At 39.7% G+C, this 20,642-nt stretch overlaps 1 protein-coding gene across 1 annotated transcript in view; it reads right to left on the minus strand.

Moving 5' to 3' along the window:
• The window catches only part of NPR2 (natriuretic peptide receptor 2), a 2,072,492-nt gene that overhangs the window by 108,442 nt on the left and 1,943,408 nt on the right, over positions 1-20,642 (minus strand). Inside the window, exon 20 of the mRNA XM_044078984.1 lies at positions 15,065-15,163. Within this exon, the coding sequence (XP_043934919.1) occupies positions 15,065-15,163 (99 nt within the window). The remainder of the gene's footprint in view (positions 1-15,064; positions 15,164-20,642) is intronic.

Here is a 20,642-nt window from a genome sequence, read left to right on the forward strand (position 1 = left end):
ATACTCACATGATTCTAGTACGTAGTGTCACGGGGGTCTGGTAGCAGTTCTTTGCTGTTCTCTTAGGATGTAAATAAATGGGTGGACTTCACTATCTCAAAATACTGAAATCTTGAATTTCAGTAACTCGAGACTAAAATATCGAAAGCCCAGTTGCGCGAAAGTCCACATAACCGAATCCGGAAATGTCAAATCAGCAGTTGTGGTGGTGTGCTGTGTTAATGGATAGCTGGAGATTCAGGTAAGTGTTTGTATTTTAAGGGTTTTGGGTAGGGATTTTAGTGTATGTTAGTGTGTTGGGAAGTTGTAAGTGTAGGTTATGGTATGTGGGTAAGAGTGTGAGTATGTAAGTGTTGAGAATGGTGGTGTTTGTACATATGTGGTGTGTGTTTGTGTGAGAGGAATGTAGAGTGTGTAGTGGTGGGCTTAGTGTCTTTATTTTTTTAGTGCGACCTCGGAGTTAGTATATATAAGTAGTGGGGGTGTGGGAGGTGTAGGGGAGCTTGCACCCCTGCTTATATGTAGGGTAGGTCCGTGTATTTGTGTTGTTGTGTTTGTTTGTTGTAGTGTGGAGAAGAAGGTGTGTGTGTGTTTGTTTGTGTGGTGGAGGGTGTATTTAAAAGTCGCGATTTTGAATTTCGCGCTTTTGGGGTTTCTGTATTTTGCATTTTTAGCTTTATAGTCTTGGGATACTGCAATTCGAGATTTCAGTATTTCCAGATTATGAAATGAATCCAAATAAACAAGGTGGTGACCTTTAGGAATATAAAATGTGATGTTTATTCAAAACAATAAAATATCCACTTGGCACCTCAGCCTTCAAATGGTTCAAAAGTAAATTCCTGAGATCCAGTTTAAATACTAACAGTATATCAGAGGAACCAATCATAGAACTACACACTAACTATCTGATTAACTACTTAAGGTAAAACATACATTAAATAAAATGTTGAATACATGTAACTTGATAATGTAATGCACTTTTTGTAATCAATTTATTTAAACATTTTGAATGCAAAGTGTCATAAATTAAATAAATGTTAAGCATGTCTCTTTTATTTTCAATAGTATGTCAGAAACATCTACAGTGGATATAAAAAGCGTTCACACCCCTGTTAAAATGTCAGGTTTTTGTGATATAAAAAAATGAGACCACAATAAATATATATATGTGTGTGTGTGTGTGTGTGTGTGTGTGTGCGGACGGGGGACGATGGGTATGACATTATGGGTCGAGGTGTGCTGGTGTTGGATGGAGTGGTCCTAAGCCGAATTCTTTCTGGATGCAAGCAATAGTGTAGTGGGCAGAGCATTTGCTTAACGAGCAGGTATTCCTGGTTTGAGTCCCACTGCAACACAATCTGTTTTACATGACAAAGCATGTTATAACCAATAGTTTTGTTGCAAAACCCACTAAAAAAATACATATGTATGAAGTAGAGTACTGCAGGAAATGCATGTGTGAAGTAGCAGTGTCATAATGAATAAGGCACTAGTAACCAGGTGTAAGCACAACTAAGCAGTAGTAAACATATGTAAGCACTAGTATGCGTGTTTATGTGTGTTTGTGCGGGGGTAAGCACTGCCTACACGGATTAAGCAATGTGGAAGCTAACTGAGTATAAGAAACTGTAACTGGAAGTTAGCACTCCTTAGCTCCGCACAAAGCCACGTAGAACTGCTTTAAAGTGCCTTAATAAGTCTGTATCCAACGGCCCGTGTTCTGTCCAGCAAGAAAATAAATAGACTCTGCAAGGCTCAAACCCAGGACCATGCACACCATACACAAAGTGATTTACCACTAAGCCATGCCATACATGCATAAATCTGATGTTTTCAGAAACATAACATCCAGCCCAGTCATGCAACAGTACAGGGAATGTATACCGACATCTAGATGTATGTGTGCGTAAATATATTAATTTGTAAACAGATACAACATATCTATATATGTAGTTTGATATATAGATATATATATATATATATATATATATATATTCAGAAATCTATACATATATATATATATATATATATATATATATATATATATATATATATATATACATATGTATGAACATATATACATGCAAATGCCGACATCTACACACGTATATGTCAACACCTATATGTCCACATATACACAGCAAGTTACACATATGTACGTAAATATATATCTCCATAGGTATATACGGACATAGTTAGAAATATGTAAGCAAATATATAAATCTATATAGGTATATAAGGGCATACATCTGTAGATATCAATGGTAGATTAACAGAAGCACATATGTCCACAAGCACCATTAATGGGGTTGTGAGGCCCCAAACAATATACGTCTTGTATGAATAGCCATACCCCCCTCCAGCCAAACACGTCCACCCTGCAATACGCTATTAAGTGTTGCAGATCCCATAGCCAGGACCTGACATGACATGGGCACAAGATGTTAACAGTACTACATCCCACCTGTATGATATCAGGCCAGTATTGGTAACATAACATGCATTACAGTCTGGCTCCCATGGGAAATGTAAAATGTGGAAGCTATCAACATCCCCAGGATACATGTACACAGACACATATATGCAGATACAGATATACATATATATATATATATATATATATATATATATATATATATATATATATATTTATATTTACATATATATATATATATATATATATATATATATATATATATATATAGTTATACATGTGACTCCACATTCACACGCAGAGATATGTACAGTAAGATACATATGTAGGAGGTGCACAAATTATGGAACAGCCACTATGCCTACAGTTCACACCTGAACAGGACACTGTATGGGCCACCCATACAAATGACAATCATTGCCTGCAACATATACCCACAAATAGGTCATAGGAAATAACACCACACACAGGTTTGCAGGAATGGAAAATCTTTATTTGTGTACTACACAAAAAAAAACTAAAAATTACAGTTTTATGTACTATTGCTACTGTAATTGGGATTATCTTCACAGACATGGTGTGTGTGGGGGTCACATCTGCCTTCCACATGTGCCACTGGCTACAGACAGACATCTTAAGGACATCATAGTAAAGTACCGCTGCTTGCACGTACTGCCCCTGTCGACTGCAGCAGAGATACTGGCTAATATGTGTGGACATTCTGACACACTCTGTACAGTCCAGAGGTATAAACAGAACCCATAGTGCAAAACATGTGTATCATGCCTGACAACATGGATGTTAACAGCCATGTAGATGGGTATAACACACAACAACTGGTATAGATATGCCACCATAGGTTATGCATTCACACACACCTGTCTGGCCTGACACATAATACCCGCTGGTACAGGGGTGCCATGTCCACATACTACCCACTAGATATTGACATACATCTGTACAGCATCCCACCATTCTGTCTGACATGCATGACTGTCAAGGGAGGCCCAGCAGGAGTAGATCTGGTAAGTATATGCACATGACATATCACTGGGTAAGTACACTAAGCTGCTAGGCATGTAACAATGCACTGTGCAGGCTACAGGCAGACTGGCTCAACACTAGCCTACATCTCCTATGGGGGAATGCACATGTACCTGCATATATAGCAGGCTGTACAGGCATGTCACAGCACATGGTAAGATACACCTGTGTGAAAGTGCATAACTACAACCAATGAGAACAGAGCCATGGCCACATATGGCAAGCTAGCATACTATTACAGTATATGGGCTATCTGTTCAACAATATCCTCATATGTGCCACTCACACACTATCCCTATATATAATGGGCCACTACACAGTTTGGTCTGATGGCTGACTGTAGTATGGAACATGTGTGTGTATGGCCCTACAAACACGTAAGCCAATACAGTAACATACAGTGGAGCAGCATGTAACATCAGATAGGATGGGACCTAGGATGATGACAACTACCACAGTCTGTACACAGGCCAAGGTACATATTGACAATACACACACTGTCGACATTCACCATAAGTACACAGACCTCAGTACTGTACAAACAACCACAGTATGTCGAGGTTATGTCATCAACTATAACCCCCACTAACCCCCACTGTACATAACGTGTAGCAGTCTGATATCTCACTAGCTTGTTATCAGATATGACACTAATTGTGGTGTACAGCACAAATGTACCTCTGCATGCATGACATATGTGCAAAGGTTGACAGAGTTAGGGCTGGAAGCACATACACAGGGCCAATATTGACATATTGCTATGATAACCTCATACATTTATTGTTGTAACAGAGTTTGTTGCAACATATGTCCTATGAGTGATATGAAGTCAGTAACTGTCACAACTTTCACCATCTACAGACTGCAATCCTCACACTACTTTCTGCAGTCCACAGATAGATGCTCCATGGGTAACACATGACACCAAAGGCACCACACACTTCCCAGTCTGCAGATGACACTGCAGATGAGGATTCCTCATGAACATAGAACTGACATGGCAGGTATTGAGACATGTAGGACAGCCATGTCCACACATACACTGTTAAAGCAGCATTACTCCAGTCACTAAAAGCATTTCTGTCTACACATACAGGGTCATACAGACACAAACACACACACACACTTGCCTTGTCTGGGAGTAGAACAGCTACCTACCTAATTTATCACACTACAGCAGTACGCAGTTACAGACATATTACGGAGATTACTGGGCTACATCCTATTTCTAGGTAGATTAAATCAGAATCTTTGCCAAAGTAGAGCATACACATTGTATGGAGTGTGACTACCCTAAAAGCATTGCTCTCTATACAGACAGGGTCAGAAAGACACACACATGCCTTGTCTGGGAGTAGAACAGCTACCTACCTAATTTATCACACTACAGTAGTACACAGTTACCGAACGCGCTATGGAGATTATTAGGCTACATCTTGATGACATCAGCAGCTTTCCAAGGTAGCGCATTTAAATTGTAGGGGGTGTGACTACCCTAAAAAGCATTGCTCTCTACACAGACAAACACACACACAGTTGCCATGTCTGGGAATTAAACTCCTACGTAACTACTTTATCACACTACAGCAGTACACAGTTATGGGACGTGTCACAGAGATTACTGGAATACAACCTTTCCAGGGATGTATTTATTGGTGGATGACATCATCAGCCTTACCAAAGTAGAGCATTGCAATTGTAGGGAGTGTGACCACCCTAAAAAGCATTGCTCTCTACTCAGACAGACACACACGCATACACACACACACATATACAGTTTCCAAGGCTGGGGTTAAGACTCCTACCTAACTAGTTTATCACACTACAGCAGTGCACAGTTATGGGATGTGCCACAGAGATTACTGGGATATGACTCACCTATAGTCCATTTCACAGTATATGACCTCAGCAGACTTGTCATAGTGGGGCTATGGGGAGGGTAGTTTGTGTGCATGTGCCATAACCCATTCATCTTGGGGCTGACACGCCACATGCGGGCACAACCTGGGTCATATTCCACAGGTCCATGTATACAGCTGCTAGATGACTACTTCCTTGAACAGTCATGTTGCACAGCTGGCATGAGCGCCACATACTCTGTAATGCTGACAGATACCAGTGGCTAGTATCTGCAGTGCGTGCCATCACACCCACATGTGGTTGTGGGCCTTTGGCTGTGTGCTGGGTGGGAGAGCCCTGGGTGGCTCCTTGTCATAGTCACCCTCTTCGACACATCTATGTATGTCTACCTTTGGCTTATTATAGTGTGTTGTCCTTACAAATATGCCTGTATTCCTATCCACTGTGTGTGCAAAGCATGAGTGGTGCATACTGAGGAATGTCTGCACTAACATCTGTGGCTGCCAGATACATCTGGTCCACTGGTGTTTGCAGACATGGCCTTCATGTGTTTAAGTGCGTGAGCATACCCAGTATGACCTTTCAGTATGTTGTTGACTGACATTGCCTTCATTACTCTGTGTGTGAGTATGGCCATCTGTATTGCATGTGTGGATCGGGTCCAGGTAGTTTGTACTGCTGAACACCTACAGGTAGCATGCTGTCTCTGCAGGGTCTCTGTCGATCATTTGACATGGACTGTTACTACATTTCTGCATAGGATGGGGGAGGCACGCCTGACTATTTCTAAGTTTCTACACAGGATTGTGGGGCGGCACACCTGACTGTTACTATATTTCTACCTGGGATGGGGGGCACACCTGACTATTTCTATGTTTCCACAGGATGGGAGGCACACCTAACTGTTACTATATTTCTACGTAGGATGGGGGGGGCACACCTACCTATTTCTACATTTCTACACAGGATTGGGGGGCACACCTGACTGTTACTATATTTCTACGTACGATGGGGGGCACACCTGACTATTTCTATGTTTCTACACAGGGTTCTGGGGCACACTTGACTGTTACTATATTTCTACATAGGATGGGGGGGCACACCTGACTATTTCTACATTTCTACACAGAATTGGTGGCACACCTAACTGTTACTATATGTCTACATATGATGGGGGGCACACCTGACTATTTCTACATTTCTACACAGGATGTGGGGGCACACCTGACTGTTACTATATTTCTATGTAGGATGGGGGGAGTCAGGAACTCCATTTCAGTCTGTAGTCTTACCTGTCATGCTGGCTAGAGGCATGCCAGTGTACTACAGCTCTTAGCTTTTACTTACCTACATATTAGTTACTGACTTCCTAGCCTTCAGAACTGACATCCCACTGCCTGACCTGCTATAGTCTGTCTGTGTAGGCCGGGGGCAAGGTTACCCATAGGCCTCATTCAGAGGCCATAGCACAGCCTTTGTTTATGTTTGTCTACACCTGTCCTGTTGGCTGTGACTGGTGTTGGGTATGTGACCCCCCCCTCGACTGGCATGTGTGAGTCACTTACCTTGTGGGTGTCCCAATACTGAGGGTGGTGCTGCATGGCTGCCTATGTAAGATGCACATAGTACACTCCCTACACATGGTTAGGCACAGGTAGTGTAATGTTTGGCATCCCTTTTACTGTATGTGAGAGTTGGAGATAAGTGTTATTCCCTGGGTCCCTCCCATGTCTGTGTATGTGCTATGCATTGCCTCATAGCCAAGGCCAGGGCATACTGGGCATGCCTCCTTCTGCCTACTGGGGCAGGCTCAGGTTGTTCCTCCTCCAAGTCACTCTGTGCCTGTGCAGGCCTTGGCATTGGTGGGGAGCTGTGTGGCCCTGCCCTGTGCTGTTCCTTCTGCAGCTGTTTCCACAGGATCATATTGTGTAGTATGGCACATACAAGGACAATTTGGGTACATGTAGCTGGTGAGTACTGTAAGGCTCCACCAGATGTGTCCATGCACTGGAACCGTGACTTGAGCATCCTAAACACACGCTCTATTATGATTCTTGTTTGTGCTTGTACCTCATTATGGAGTTCTTGTTTGGGTGTGTGTGCATTTTTCATGGGTGTCATCAGCCACGGCTCCAGCGTGTATCCAGCATCACCCACTAGGTGACCGTGTGGGATGTCCCCACTGGCAAATCCAGATGTGGGGATCGTGATAGCTTCCAGGGCAGCCAGCACACACATCCATTATTATGCCCTGGGCAAAGCACACAATCTGACAGCTGATGGAGGGGAAGCCCTTGCGGTTGATGTAGACCTTACCCCACTCACCGAGTGGTGCTTTGATGTGTATTTGCGTGCAGTCTATTGCACTCACTACCTCAGGGTAGTCCGCTATTTGGTAGAAGAGACGCATATTGCTAGCCAACTCCTCACGGATGTTGGGGAAATATACGTGTTCAACGACATGGCATCCAGGAACTGGTTGGAGTACCCTGGATGCTGATGCCTGTGAAACCCCCATCATATCACCAGTTGGCCTTTGGAAGGTACCTGTAGCTAGTATTCTTAGTCCTACACATACCTTGGTATCCACTGGGATGGGTTCCCCTCTGTTAGTTCTGTGTATCAGGCGTGGCCGGCACAGCTCAACAATTTGCTGTAGGAAGTCCCTGTCCACTTTATAGCACTCCACTATCTCCAGCTCATGTAGCCCCTGGTAGGTTACTCTGGGTCTGTACACTCTTCTACGTCTCCTGACTGTGGGTTGGTCAGCAGCATTCACATCCTCACCACCCTCAGCCTCTTCCACAGGTTGTATGATAGCTACTGCAGCCCCTATCATTTTGCTATTGTGAGTGTTAAAATTTTCTGCTTGTTTACACCGGTAGTGTAGAGTGTGGGAAAAACCAGAGGGGGAGGTGTTTGCTTAGTTTATAGTAGTGTTCTAGGCTGGGCTGGTCTGCTGCCTGTGTAATTGGCTGATTCTGATACATTTCACCTGCCAGCTAAGCTAGTTCTCCTTAATTACCGTCCTACTGCTGTTTTCCCTTCCATTGCCTTCCTGTTTAAGCCTGTGTGTGGGCCGTGCAAACAGAGTGCTCAAATGTGCACACTGCTGCTATTTTCAATTTTCACCTTTTTTTCTTCCTGTAAATTCCGGTGCGCGGTGGACACACCTGCTTATGCTTTGTAAAGAGTGCTATGCAGGTTTAGACACACCCCCTAGCTAAGCTCTGCTAAGCTAGGAACAGACCCGAGCCACAGGGCTCCAATCCGCTTACAGTATGTCTGACACACACCCCCATGATGTCACCTAACTCCTAGGCTTGCAACAGGCTATTCCCACTCTTACACTGTTAAGACCCGACTCACATGCTGGGGAAAACTGGGATTCACTATCCTTCCCCTCATTTGCATAGGATTGCATGCTAATGTATAGTTACATGTCTCACACTGAGCCTCCCCCCTTAGCAACCACTACTCACTGGCCGGATTGTCTTCTGCTTGCCATTGACTTGCATGGCAGAATACTGATTATAGTTAGAATGCTTATTTTAGGTTTATTTTATGATTTTCCCCTGATCCCGTTTGCGAACTGCTGCCCTACACTTAAACAGCCGAGATCGACGATGAAAAAAATAAAAGTTGATTTTTTTTATTTTTTGATTTGTTTGCAATGCCAATGGCCTTATACTTGGCCATTGGCATGCTTATTCAATGATATGCAGCCTTTATTTGGAGCTGTCACAGCTTCATTTTGGATTTTGCAGACATGTACTTGGTTACTAACCGAGTACATTTCTGCTGATTGCACTAGTCCTGCACTGACGGTTGCAAGCTTCCTGGATCGCAAAATCACCTCATTTGCAAGGATTTCTCCTGCAAATGGGGTGATTTGCATACGAGGGCTTTGTCCATGCAGGATTAGTGCAGGAGCTCTCGTGCATGCCCCTGCAGGCTGTTCCTGAATCGCATGGCAGACATATTGCCTGCTAGAGCTCCTGCACTGATCCTGCACGCTGTGCAGGACATATTGAATCTGGGGGGGGCAAACTCTAGCACAATGAAGAAAACTGTCTTTGATAGTTGCACTCTAAATTGTCCATGCACTGAGATTTTGTGTGCTGTTTGTACTATTAATTATGCAAATAATTTTCATATTAGTGTAAAAGCTGTAGCAAACAAGCATTCAGAAAATAATTTCTTACTATCACTTGAAAGTTCCAGTCAGGCTAAACAAAAATGCTACTAACACTATATATCCAGTCTGAAGATTTTCCAAGATATGAACTGTTGTTTCTGGAAAACTTAATAAAAAAATAATAATTATGGCTTTGTTTTCATCTGTATTTTGGAGTTTATAATATATTGCAGTACAGTTGTAAAGATCATTAATGCATTATTGCAAAGAATACTGCTGGATACATTGCTGTTTACACCGTTTTAGTAACATTTTTTCCACAAAATATTTACTTTTGCTTGATTTGTGCTTTTTTAACTTGACGTTTTCAAAATATGCTCAGGAGACTAAGGATGTACATAGACTGAGGTGTGTTATTCAGTAGTTTGATAGGTGTGATAAGTTAAATTATTTTAGGGAATGCTGTTCTACAACTGTTATACTAGACTAATAATGTTTATTGAGAATCATTAGACTGATTTTGTTGAGAGTAACTAGTGTGATAGACTATGGATGCATTTTCTGTTGTCTCTCTCCCATATCTTTAATCTGCTCTCAGAACTTGCTTGAAGCCTAAAGAGTATAACACAGCAGCAACTATACTTGCATTGTGGAACTGCCTTTATACAAATAAATGATATAATAGCTTTACAGCGATGAAAAGTTATCAGCCACAGATTTTGTAGTCTGTTTCTTCAGAAACTAGATCTTTGTTCTTTAGATAGTGGTAACAAAAGCTGACAAGTTCTCTGATGCCATGACCACTGTGACATATCTGAGCACAATAAATTATCAAACGTGCTTTGTTCAGAAGGTATGAAGGAGATGAGGCTTGCAATTGGTTTTAAGAGTTTTCCAGTTGTTGGCCTGAATGCAGGGCATAAAGGTATTTTGGAGTTTAGAAAACTGTGTACAGTTCTAAACTTAGAAAAAAAGTAATTTTCGGAGTGGCTGCTGTATTCTGATTTTTTTTAACTCTTGACTCTTGCTTAGATTGTCAATACTTTAGCAGTGCAGGCCTTCCCTTGGTGTATTTTTATAGGTAACAGACACAGACCTCTTAAAGGTTTCATGTCTTTATTTGCTCTATCATGTTCTCACTTGCCTAATGGCATTTGACTGCTTTATTCATAATAACTTTGCCTATTAACTGTTGTCAAACATGGTTATTTTATGGACAGTGTTTTAACACCTGAAAATGTTTTGGACTCTTGTTACATCATGATCTTTATCACCCATTTGTTGATCTTATTGTAATATCATGGGTGACTATTGTTGCCATTTAATGTTAGTTTTAACAACTTTTGTTATTTACTACTAGATTTAACAATTCAGTAATGTTGCTGTTGAATTACTTTTTATATAAGATTTGTTTAATTTGTCTGCATAACTATTTGGTTTCATTTATTGTTATTCATTATTCAAACTCATGTTGATGAATGATTTGGTTAAAAGGTAATATGCCAAACCTGAACTAGACCTTGAGAAGCATAAGTCTGGGAGGCAGGTGTTAGCTGTGGTAAGGTGCCAGGAAGCTCTTTTCTTCCAATGTGGGCTTTTCAGACAACTGAAGGAGGGCTAAGGAATTAATATTAGGTAATATATGTTTAATTGTGAACATATACCAAGCTGACATTTTTATTTACTGGTGTGCCCTGATAGTAGATTATCCCAATCCTTAATTGCTGATTAAAATGGGGTTTACACACACGCACTTTGAATTATTTAAGTAGGGTAAAACATACTACTTTTGCAAAATTCAGCCTCAATGAATTGAAAATGAAACAAAGAATTTCAACTAGACGAGACTCAAAGTATCACAACTGAAAGAGATGCAGCTATAAAACACTGGAAAGCAAAATATTACTGAAACTCATTATTTTATTTATTTATTTTTTGCTGGGGTGCTATGTTCTTCTGCAATCCTAAGATGGGGGCTCTGCCCCCACATCCCAAATCGCTCAACATATGGCCTTCAAATTCACACAAGCATAGAGAAAAAGGAAAAGTAAGAAGAAAAAAATGACCTCTTCCCCTTACTCTTACTGGTCTGACCTCAGACATATTGCAAAACAACATAACATAAGCAACAAATACCTACAGCACCAACAATTTAACAGTTTAATTAAGAATATATGATGCTTCAGATGCCAATAAATTTACATGAAAAAAATTAAGTTTTACTGGCCATTCTCCATCTGGTCTGTAAAATTGTCTGTTTTGTTGGCAGACTCAAAAGCATCTGATGTTATATCCTACATGATATTACTTGAAAAGATGCTTTCATCAATTGCTTCTATCTAATGGGCTAACTCCAGAAAAAAAAATGCCTTAATTTGTATATTAAAAGAGAAGTTTCGGGGCAATATGATATAGCACAGATGTAGAATTTTGAAAACTGATTATGAATTGCAAAAAGAAATCCTAATGATTTCTTCAGAAAGGATAAAATGTTTGCAGGTAAATGTAAAATAGCAATCTGTTCAATGCAGCAGTGAAATGGTTAAAAATATTAAATGTATTAGTGACCGAAGTAAACATTAGACAACAAACATAACATTACATGACATAGTGAAGCTGGCAATAGCTGCCATTCAATTTGTTTTGTATTAGCACCTAACATTCCTAGTTGCAACCAAATATCCCTTTCATCCAATCTTGTGTTGTTTATTCCATTATAATTTGAACACCATCAGCATGTACACAATATTCTATGGTAGTACATTCTAAAGCTCTACCACCCTTGACATAAATAAATCCACTCTCCTTTCTAATTCAAGCTGCATGCACACATGCACTATGACAGCCATGAATCCTTCTCCCACTTGCAGCCTTTAATAAAATCATTAGGTCCTCCTTGCCATTAAGAATATTGTCTACACTGTGTAACCTGGCCTTAATCTCCTTCTACTACAGTGGAAACAAGCCCAACTTGTAATGCCTTTTCTCATTCATGGTACCTTACAGATATTTAACAATGTGAGTCACATGTATCCCGACCTTTCTTACTGTTTCAACCTCCTTGATCTTCTGCTATCTCCTGAACTACATACAATGCTATAAATGAGGCCTACACAACAATCTACAGAATGGCAAAATCATTTCACTATTGATGAAATAATGTTTTTTACATTTATTCACAAGTGGCTCAAGTTTCTTGTGCAAATGCCACATTCTTATTTTATAAGCCTTAAATGTTAGCATGCACGTCATGTGTAAGGTGTTACAATGAAAGGGCCCAAAGAAGACAGAGAGGTAATAAGCAGGATACATTGGAGGGGGGGGGGCAGATAGTCATATAATTGCTAGATTAGTTTGTTTTAGAGAGTCTAATCACAAATAAAACTCCACTTAATCTAAAAATCATTGCATTTGAAAAAACATATTTTACTAAATCAGTTAATATGTATAAATGTCAACCACGCATACACATTACAGTACTTCTTAGACACAAATCCTACCCATATGTGCAGCATACACCATCCTATAACCATAGCCCTAACACTAAACCCAGTACTAAGTTAACCTTAGCATCAGTTCAGACTTTAAACCTAAACCTAGCTCACACCAACACCACAACCCTGACCCTAAATTCCCTGACTTGTGAAAGAAGTATAGTAATAACATTCAGTAAGCTATCATTGTATTCAGTGTAACATTTGTACACACTGTATTCAGCCACAGTGGTTTTATCAAAGCACTTTTGTCAACATTGTCATCGAATAAGTAGCCTACTGTTATGCGCACACTTGTAGCACAACTCTTAAACAGCCGTCTTTGTGACATAGGTGAATAAATATGGATTTAAAGTCTGAATCATCTAGAAACTATGCATTTTAATCAAGTAGTATTTTAACATCTGCATGACTTAAGTATCATGGAGGTAAGGCAAAGAATTCAAATGGCTGATCTAGAATTGGAGCAATCACATCAAAACAATTAATAGCAGCTGCATATTTATGAGTAGAAATAAAGTGCTGCAGAATCTGGACAGTAGACTGGGATAAAATGAAAGGTGTTAATGATGACTTTAAGCTAACAAGTTTCATCCTGCAGTCATGGGTTTGAATCACTAAGTCTTTGAATGGATACTGTGTGTTTCTGAGAAAATGCCTAACCATTCCTGTTTTCTGAACCAGATGTACCTAATGGGCTTCACATCTTCAGCATGATGAATAAACAAATGGTGCTAATACTAAATTTCATACACTGAAAAAAAAGTGGACAAAAGTAGCAGTGGGTGAAAACCAAAGCATATAATAGTCAACATCTCATCACAAACACCATTATTAATAAAACATTACATTGGGAACTAGCTAAGGTTGTATTAATAAGTATTTCACGTGACTGGTCTTCCTTTAACAAGACTGTTCACAGTGGAAAAATGCAAATTGTATATTCATTATTAAAATACTGGAAGAAAACATAAGTAGTTGTAATAATTATTTATTTATTTGTGTGCTTGTTTGTTTGTTTGTTTATTGACATTTGTTTACTGGGAAGTCCATCTGGGTTTGTTATCCATTTTCAGTGGAGGCCAAGAGAGAAAAGCATCTCAGGTACAAACTTATATGAGTGATTAAACAATAATGCTCAGTTAAACTACATTACATCAACACTGGTTAAGAATAAACAGATGTAATACAATACTTAGAGCTAATGTCAGCAGAAAATAAATACAATAAAATTGGGTAGTAAATACAATGTTTAAATTTTGAAGTGAGGATTTCTAGAACTGGGAAAGACTCAGGGAATGGAGTAAGGAAATAATTAAAAGGAAGGTGAGGAGGGAAGTCTTAGGAGTGAAAGAGTGAGAAGGAAAGGCTAAGACTGTGGGTGATTATTGATGTTGGGGGGTATGGGTTAATCTGGCAAGGAATCAGAAAATAGCCATCTTTTGGTTAGGAATTATTTTGCAGTAATATTTTAAATTATTTTAGGGGATGGATGGGCATATGTTCTATTTCTTCTGCAGTATTTTCCGTGCACGTCTTTCATTGGTCATTTATACTGATAAAACTACTGAAACTATGCCCATTTCTGGTATAAAGGAGGATGTGATCAAAGCATGTATCTAAAAGAACTGCATGCTTAATACTGTAGACAAATACGAGACATATTTTATAAGACTGTATCACAGCAATTTAAGACTGAAAGAAAGCTTATTAGTTGTTACTTGGCATATAGTTCAGGAATCCATTCAGGGGCCTAGCCTGCTTTCACCAAATTTCTCTCTGGTTAAGGAACTTCCTCAGAGTCATACACCAGGCAAAACAGGAGGGTGAAAGAATCAAGCCACAGACTACAGGAAGCAGCTCATAACGCAAAGCCCTTTCCTCTATGCTAATTACCTAAGTGACTTTTGCAAAAATCACACAACAGGCAAATGGAGAGTGAGAGACTCAAAGCCAGGGCTACATAATGATGCCCAGTAGCTATTGTTTGCTTATTTTACACTAGTCAATGGAAAAAATTTGTACAAAGATGAAATATTGTACAATCATATAAACATACTGCAAAGTCATGTATCTATAATAACATGGTACCTTCCCCATTTGACTCCATTCGAGATGCTGTGTTGACTGTGTCTCCAAACAAACAGTATCGCGGCATTTTCAAGCCAACAACTCCTGCACACACAGGTCCTAAAAGAAGGCAAATGTGAAAAGTTAATTCAGTTTCAAAGCTGATATTTTCACAGAATATTTTTCTTATGCTTCTGCTCCACTGAGACAGCATGGCAGCAAATATTCTTCCATTACCCATTTGCCACTACCACACAAAATGCATTAGATGCGCAGAGGTTCATTATTTACTAACAGTATGCGCTTTATACCACTTCCAAAATGGTGGCAAACAGAAAAGCCACAAATGGCAGCAGGAGTGATAATGATGAAATATTTTCATACTTAGCTCCTGTCAACCTGAGTGACATTAAGTTCTGACAAATTGTTGAAACTGAGTAAACACTGACTTCTCAAATTATATATATATATATATATATACAGATATACATATATATCTCTCTCTCTTTGTATATATATATATATATATATATATATATATATGTGTATATATATATATATATATATATATATATATATATATATATATATATATATATATTGCTCATTTAGTGAAAAGGAATCATTCAAATCACTTTTCAGTGCCTGAAACTATATTCATTTTGTTTCTGATTTATTAAAAGACATCCTGAGTTGACATTAAATTCTGATAAGTTTCTGAAACAGAGTGAAGTTTTTTTTTTTTTTTTTGCTGAGATACTGGAAAGGAAGTATTCATATTGTTTTTCATTGCCTAGAACAATATTCATTTTCTTTCTGATAAATTAAAAATAATCTTAATAACAATAATTAAAATAATCCTAATGTTGTTAGAATAATAGGTTTTATATTAGCATGAATTTTCTGAACAGCATGACTTTGAAACCCAAATGTCTGTCATTTTCTGACTTCAATCGGAGGTGACATGCCAGTGATTAACATTTTATGAGAAAAAATTCCAAAATATGAAACAAAAGTCTGGACATTCAGCACACATCTGGACAGCTGAGAGGTATGAATTCAAATGTAAGTAATACTGAGTCACATCAGTCCTGAGATCATCCCAGTGATATGGCAAAAAGGCACAAATTTGATAAGGGACACATCTGGACATCCTGTGAATATCTAGACAGCTGAGAAGTATGACTGCAAAGTATATGGTCCAAGCACAGTAGAGGACAGTTTATCTACAGTGCAGAGTACTGTGATATCCCATTCTTGGCATGCTGTACTGAAGCTGTGCCATGTAAAATAAACACTCTGAGGAAGTATGTGTGTGCACTGAATAGTGACATAAAGAGGAAGTGTAGGAATGAACACAGAGAAACAGGGCAGGTGAAACAACCTGATGTACAGCAGATGAGGGCATGTCAATGGAAGATGGTTGTAGCAGCAACATAAATCACATATTTATATGCTACATTAGGAACAGCATGGTAAAACTGTGTATGATGTGACTGTCACACAAAGTGATATAGCAATGGGGAGCATTTCTGTCTGAGATAAGCATCCTTACATGAATAATGCAGAGGACATCTTTCAGGGGTCTGACTTACAATTAGGGTAGGTGTATATTGTGCAGTTGTGCAAACTGATTTGCCTGAATATGAGTGTAATCTCAGCAGAGGTCTCCAGCAAGTGGGGCACAGGTAAAGGCTCACGGAAAACATTAAAAGAACCAACCACAATCATGGACGATATCAGAATAGTACCACCAGCAATCTCATGCCTCTGACATAACATATGTGATTTAGAGTGATAAGAGATGATTCTGCACCAACATACTTGAACTACTACTATGATATATCCACAATCTATGAGGGTAATTATGCACACTGTCCTGGCACTGTAACATCTATTGGACATGTTAGGAGGGACACTGCTATACCTGTATGTGACATAATGATCAATACAGGCTAGTTGACTGGTGTGCATGGCAGTTATATGTATTTATATATCTATATATATTTTTATCTCTCTCTCTCCCTCTCTCTATATATATATATATATATATGTGTGTGTGTGTGTGTGTGTGTGTGTGTGTGTGTGTGTGTGTGTATATATATATATATATATATATATATATATATATATATATTGCACAATCCACACTGCCACAAATGATCTCCATGCCATTAATGATGTCAAACACCTGTGTATATAGTGTGTGAATCACCAGAACAGGTAGCACATGTGTATCCGGTGTAACAACTTGATTGGTGTTCAACACCATCAGATATATATATATATATATATATATATATATATATATATATATATATATATATATATACTACAAAAAGAATACCTAGGTATGGCCGATAAGCTGTGTGGCAGCTCATTGTGACAAAATTGATAGATTTCAGTTACATATTACTAGAAGATGTGTAGGTAGGTACATGAAGAAGGGTGCATTGTCATCAGTTATTAGTGTGATGAAGGCTGGGAACTATAGAGGTATTATGACTTCTATTATCGATGTCTTTCACATACTCAGTACTTGTGTTACATACAAGGGAGCAGTCAGCACTGTGAACACATGCTGGTGGATGTTCCATTTACCATCTACCCCAGGACAAAGGTCACATACCTACTGGTCTGATTATAGAGTGCGATGTCCACATTATACTTGAGCTGTGTGTTTATTTTCCTGACTAACAAATCCCCCTATATTTTCCTGACATTGCAGGTGTTGTCATGGCTGTGGCAGCAATCTTTGGTATGTGTTGATACTGTCTGTATTATTCTAATATCACAAATGGAGTCAATGATTGACCACAATCTGTAGTCCTTCAGTCAGCTGTCTCAACACAGGATGTGTATGTCATCTTTGATGTCCATCTGTTAAATTATGGATAGGAAAGGACCTAGCTAACAGACAGCCCTGATCTATGGACCTGATCACTGGACTTAAGATATAGGTCATGTCACATATTTCAACATAGTGAGATGCAATGCATGTGATACACAGGTCTACCCATTTGGTATTATAGTTGTTTATGGCAACATATTACAGTGTTGACTGAATATCTCAGTGTGGATTTGTGTCAAATGCCAGAAGATGATAGCATCTTCACCATGCATACCCTGAATGGCCTCTTTGAGGATATCTATCAGATGTAATAGACATGATGTAGCATTACCAACTAACACGGCCCTGTTCCACACAGCCGGGATATTACTAGTGTCCATTTAGAAGAGGTCCACGATAACATGTTGGTCTTCCTCACAGTTGAGGAGAGTCAGAATGTGTCTATACATGCATGCATCAGGTGCTCTCACCCCAACTCAGATAGATGCATGTTGATGTACAACCTTCTATGAGAACAAAGCCCATATGGAGGGTGTGTTGAAGTGTGCATTCAACTGTATCAGGAAGGTGTATGTGCTGAGTCACGCTACAGGTTATCTGCGATGTTGTCACAGAACATTAATTCTGTGTAATAGCCCTGGATGATGGTAAGACAATGCATATTGCCTACCGTGATCTGGGCTATGGTTTTGACAGGCTTACTAGGTTTGCTGATTCTTGCATATTGGGTGTGATCATTGAGTCCTCCAGTGATGATAACATAATACAGGAGGAGGTAACACAGACAAATGATTGGTGACAAAGCCACATAATCTACAAATAAATGCAGAAATCTATCTTTATTTTGTCTTTCTGAGAAATGGAAGCCCATGTTAATTACAACATTGACCTCAGCCCTGCTATGCTGATGCAGTGATGTAGGCACTGAAAACACACACAGACAGCAATCTGAACTTTGACCAGCAAGTGTCCACACTGATATTGAAAGCCTATGTTGTGCACATCATACGTCACACCATCATATTTAGATCTTAGGATTGTATGACATCACTGTACTCAAACCTCATCAGAACGCTAATAGAGTGTAATGCTCTCTTTTGCATGTACCATAGCAGACACATGCAGCAGCTGAACAGACCACAGGGCTTTCTCATCAAGAAAACAAAGGGTCTACAAACCATGACATGATGTATGTGGATAAATTGAAAGCCATATCATTGTAATCTGTATTATATAGGTTGAGGTGACTTCTGCCTGGCCTCCAGGCCAGTCTCTGACCCTGCCCTGGTGGGAACAGTGCATATCCACAAATCTGATATAGCTGATTACATCAGCAGTGTCTGTTGAGGAGAATAAGGTAATAACAGTGTCCCACATGCTGGTGTAAAATGCTCTCTGTAATGTCAAACAAGAGCACACACATATCCACACACTCAGCTGATTGCAGTGAGAAAGGAACCCTTACCTAAGTACAAAGGCTACAGAACGCAGTACTTTATGCAAGCATCACAGCACAAGTCTCACTTGGAGTGTCTTAGACAACACTTTATAGCTGATGATATCAGCAGTGTCTGTTAAGGACAATATGATACTAATGGTGTCCCACAAACTGGTGTAAAAGACTCTCTGTAATGTTGAGCACAAACACACACCCAGTTAACTGTAGTGAGAATAGAACCTCTACCTATCTAAATACACTGACCCCAGAATGCAATATTTTATGCAAGTGCCTGGCACAAGTCTGAATTTAGAAGACTGCAGGTCAACTTATAGTAGGTGACATCTGCACGCCATGTGGGAGAGAAGATGATGGGAGGCCTGCATGAAATGGATGTGTAGCATGTGCAAGTATCAAAATAATGTCAATCCATGGCCCATGGCACTGGAGCAGTACCTTTAGGATACAGACTTCTGTTCTTCTGTCTAGACACACACACACCCAGTTGACTGCGGTGAGAACAAAACCCCTACCTTTCTAAATACACAGAATACAGAACTCAGTACTTTTCACAAGCACCATGGCACAAGTCTGGCTTTTACAAGTGGGCAGGTCAACTTATAGTAGATGACAACAGCAGGCCATGAGGGAGAACAGATGTTGGGAGGCCTATATAGGTTCATAGCTTCATAGGTTCATAGGAGGTTACTAGCCTAATGGTCCTATGGTGTTTACAAGCCTAGCTGTGAAAACAAAACACAGGTACCCTTATTGAGCATAGTTAGATTGTCACAGAGTGATTTTGTGAACAGCATCAACTGGCCCTGTCCATGAGGGTCATAGGTGCCACCCCAGGGGTGACTTTACAATTACCCATCAAGTTGTCACTCCTTCAAATGCAGTGGGAGCTTATTACAGAGTAGTGTCAATCACTGGGGGATACATCGTCTCTCCATAATGTTCTGTTTATGTCACAGGCTAGGCTGAGAACCTTGGAGTAATTTAATCTTGTCCCATTTGATTTGCAGATGTCCAGCACATCCAGTAAGAGCAGGGTCTGAGACAACTCTGTAGATGAGGCATACCTCCTGAACCTGATCGACTTCTTTGAGGTTGTTACCAAATCTGTAGATGAGGGTAAGGTGGTTTACACAGCCTATCTTGACCTTGCCAAGGCTTTTGACACCATCCCCCATTCTGGAATTATAGCTAAACTCACTAAACTAGGTATAAATCCCTACATCACAAGATGGGATGCCAACTGGCTCACTGACAGAACCCACACTTTAAAAGTTGCAGACTCCAAATCT

The sequence above is a fragment of the Protopterus annectens genome, chromosome 1.part1, assembly GCF_019279795.1.
Source record: "Protopterus annectens isolate FY-2018-M chromosome 1.part1, PAN1.0, whole genome shotgun sequence".
NCBI lineage: Eukaryota > Metazoa > Chordata > Ceratodontiformes > Protopteridae > Protopterus > Protopterus annectens.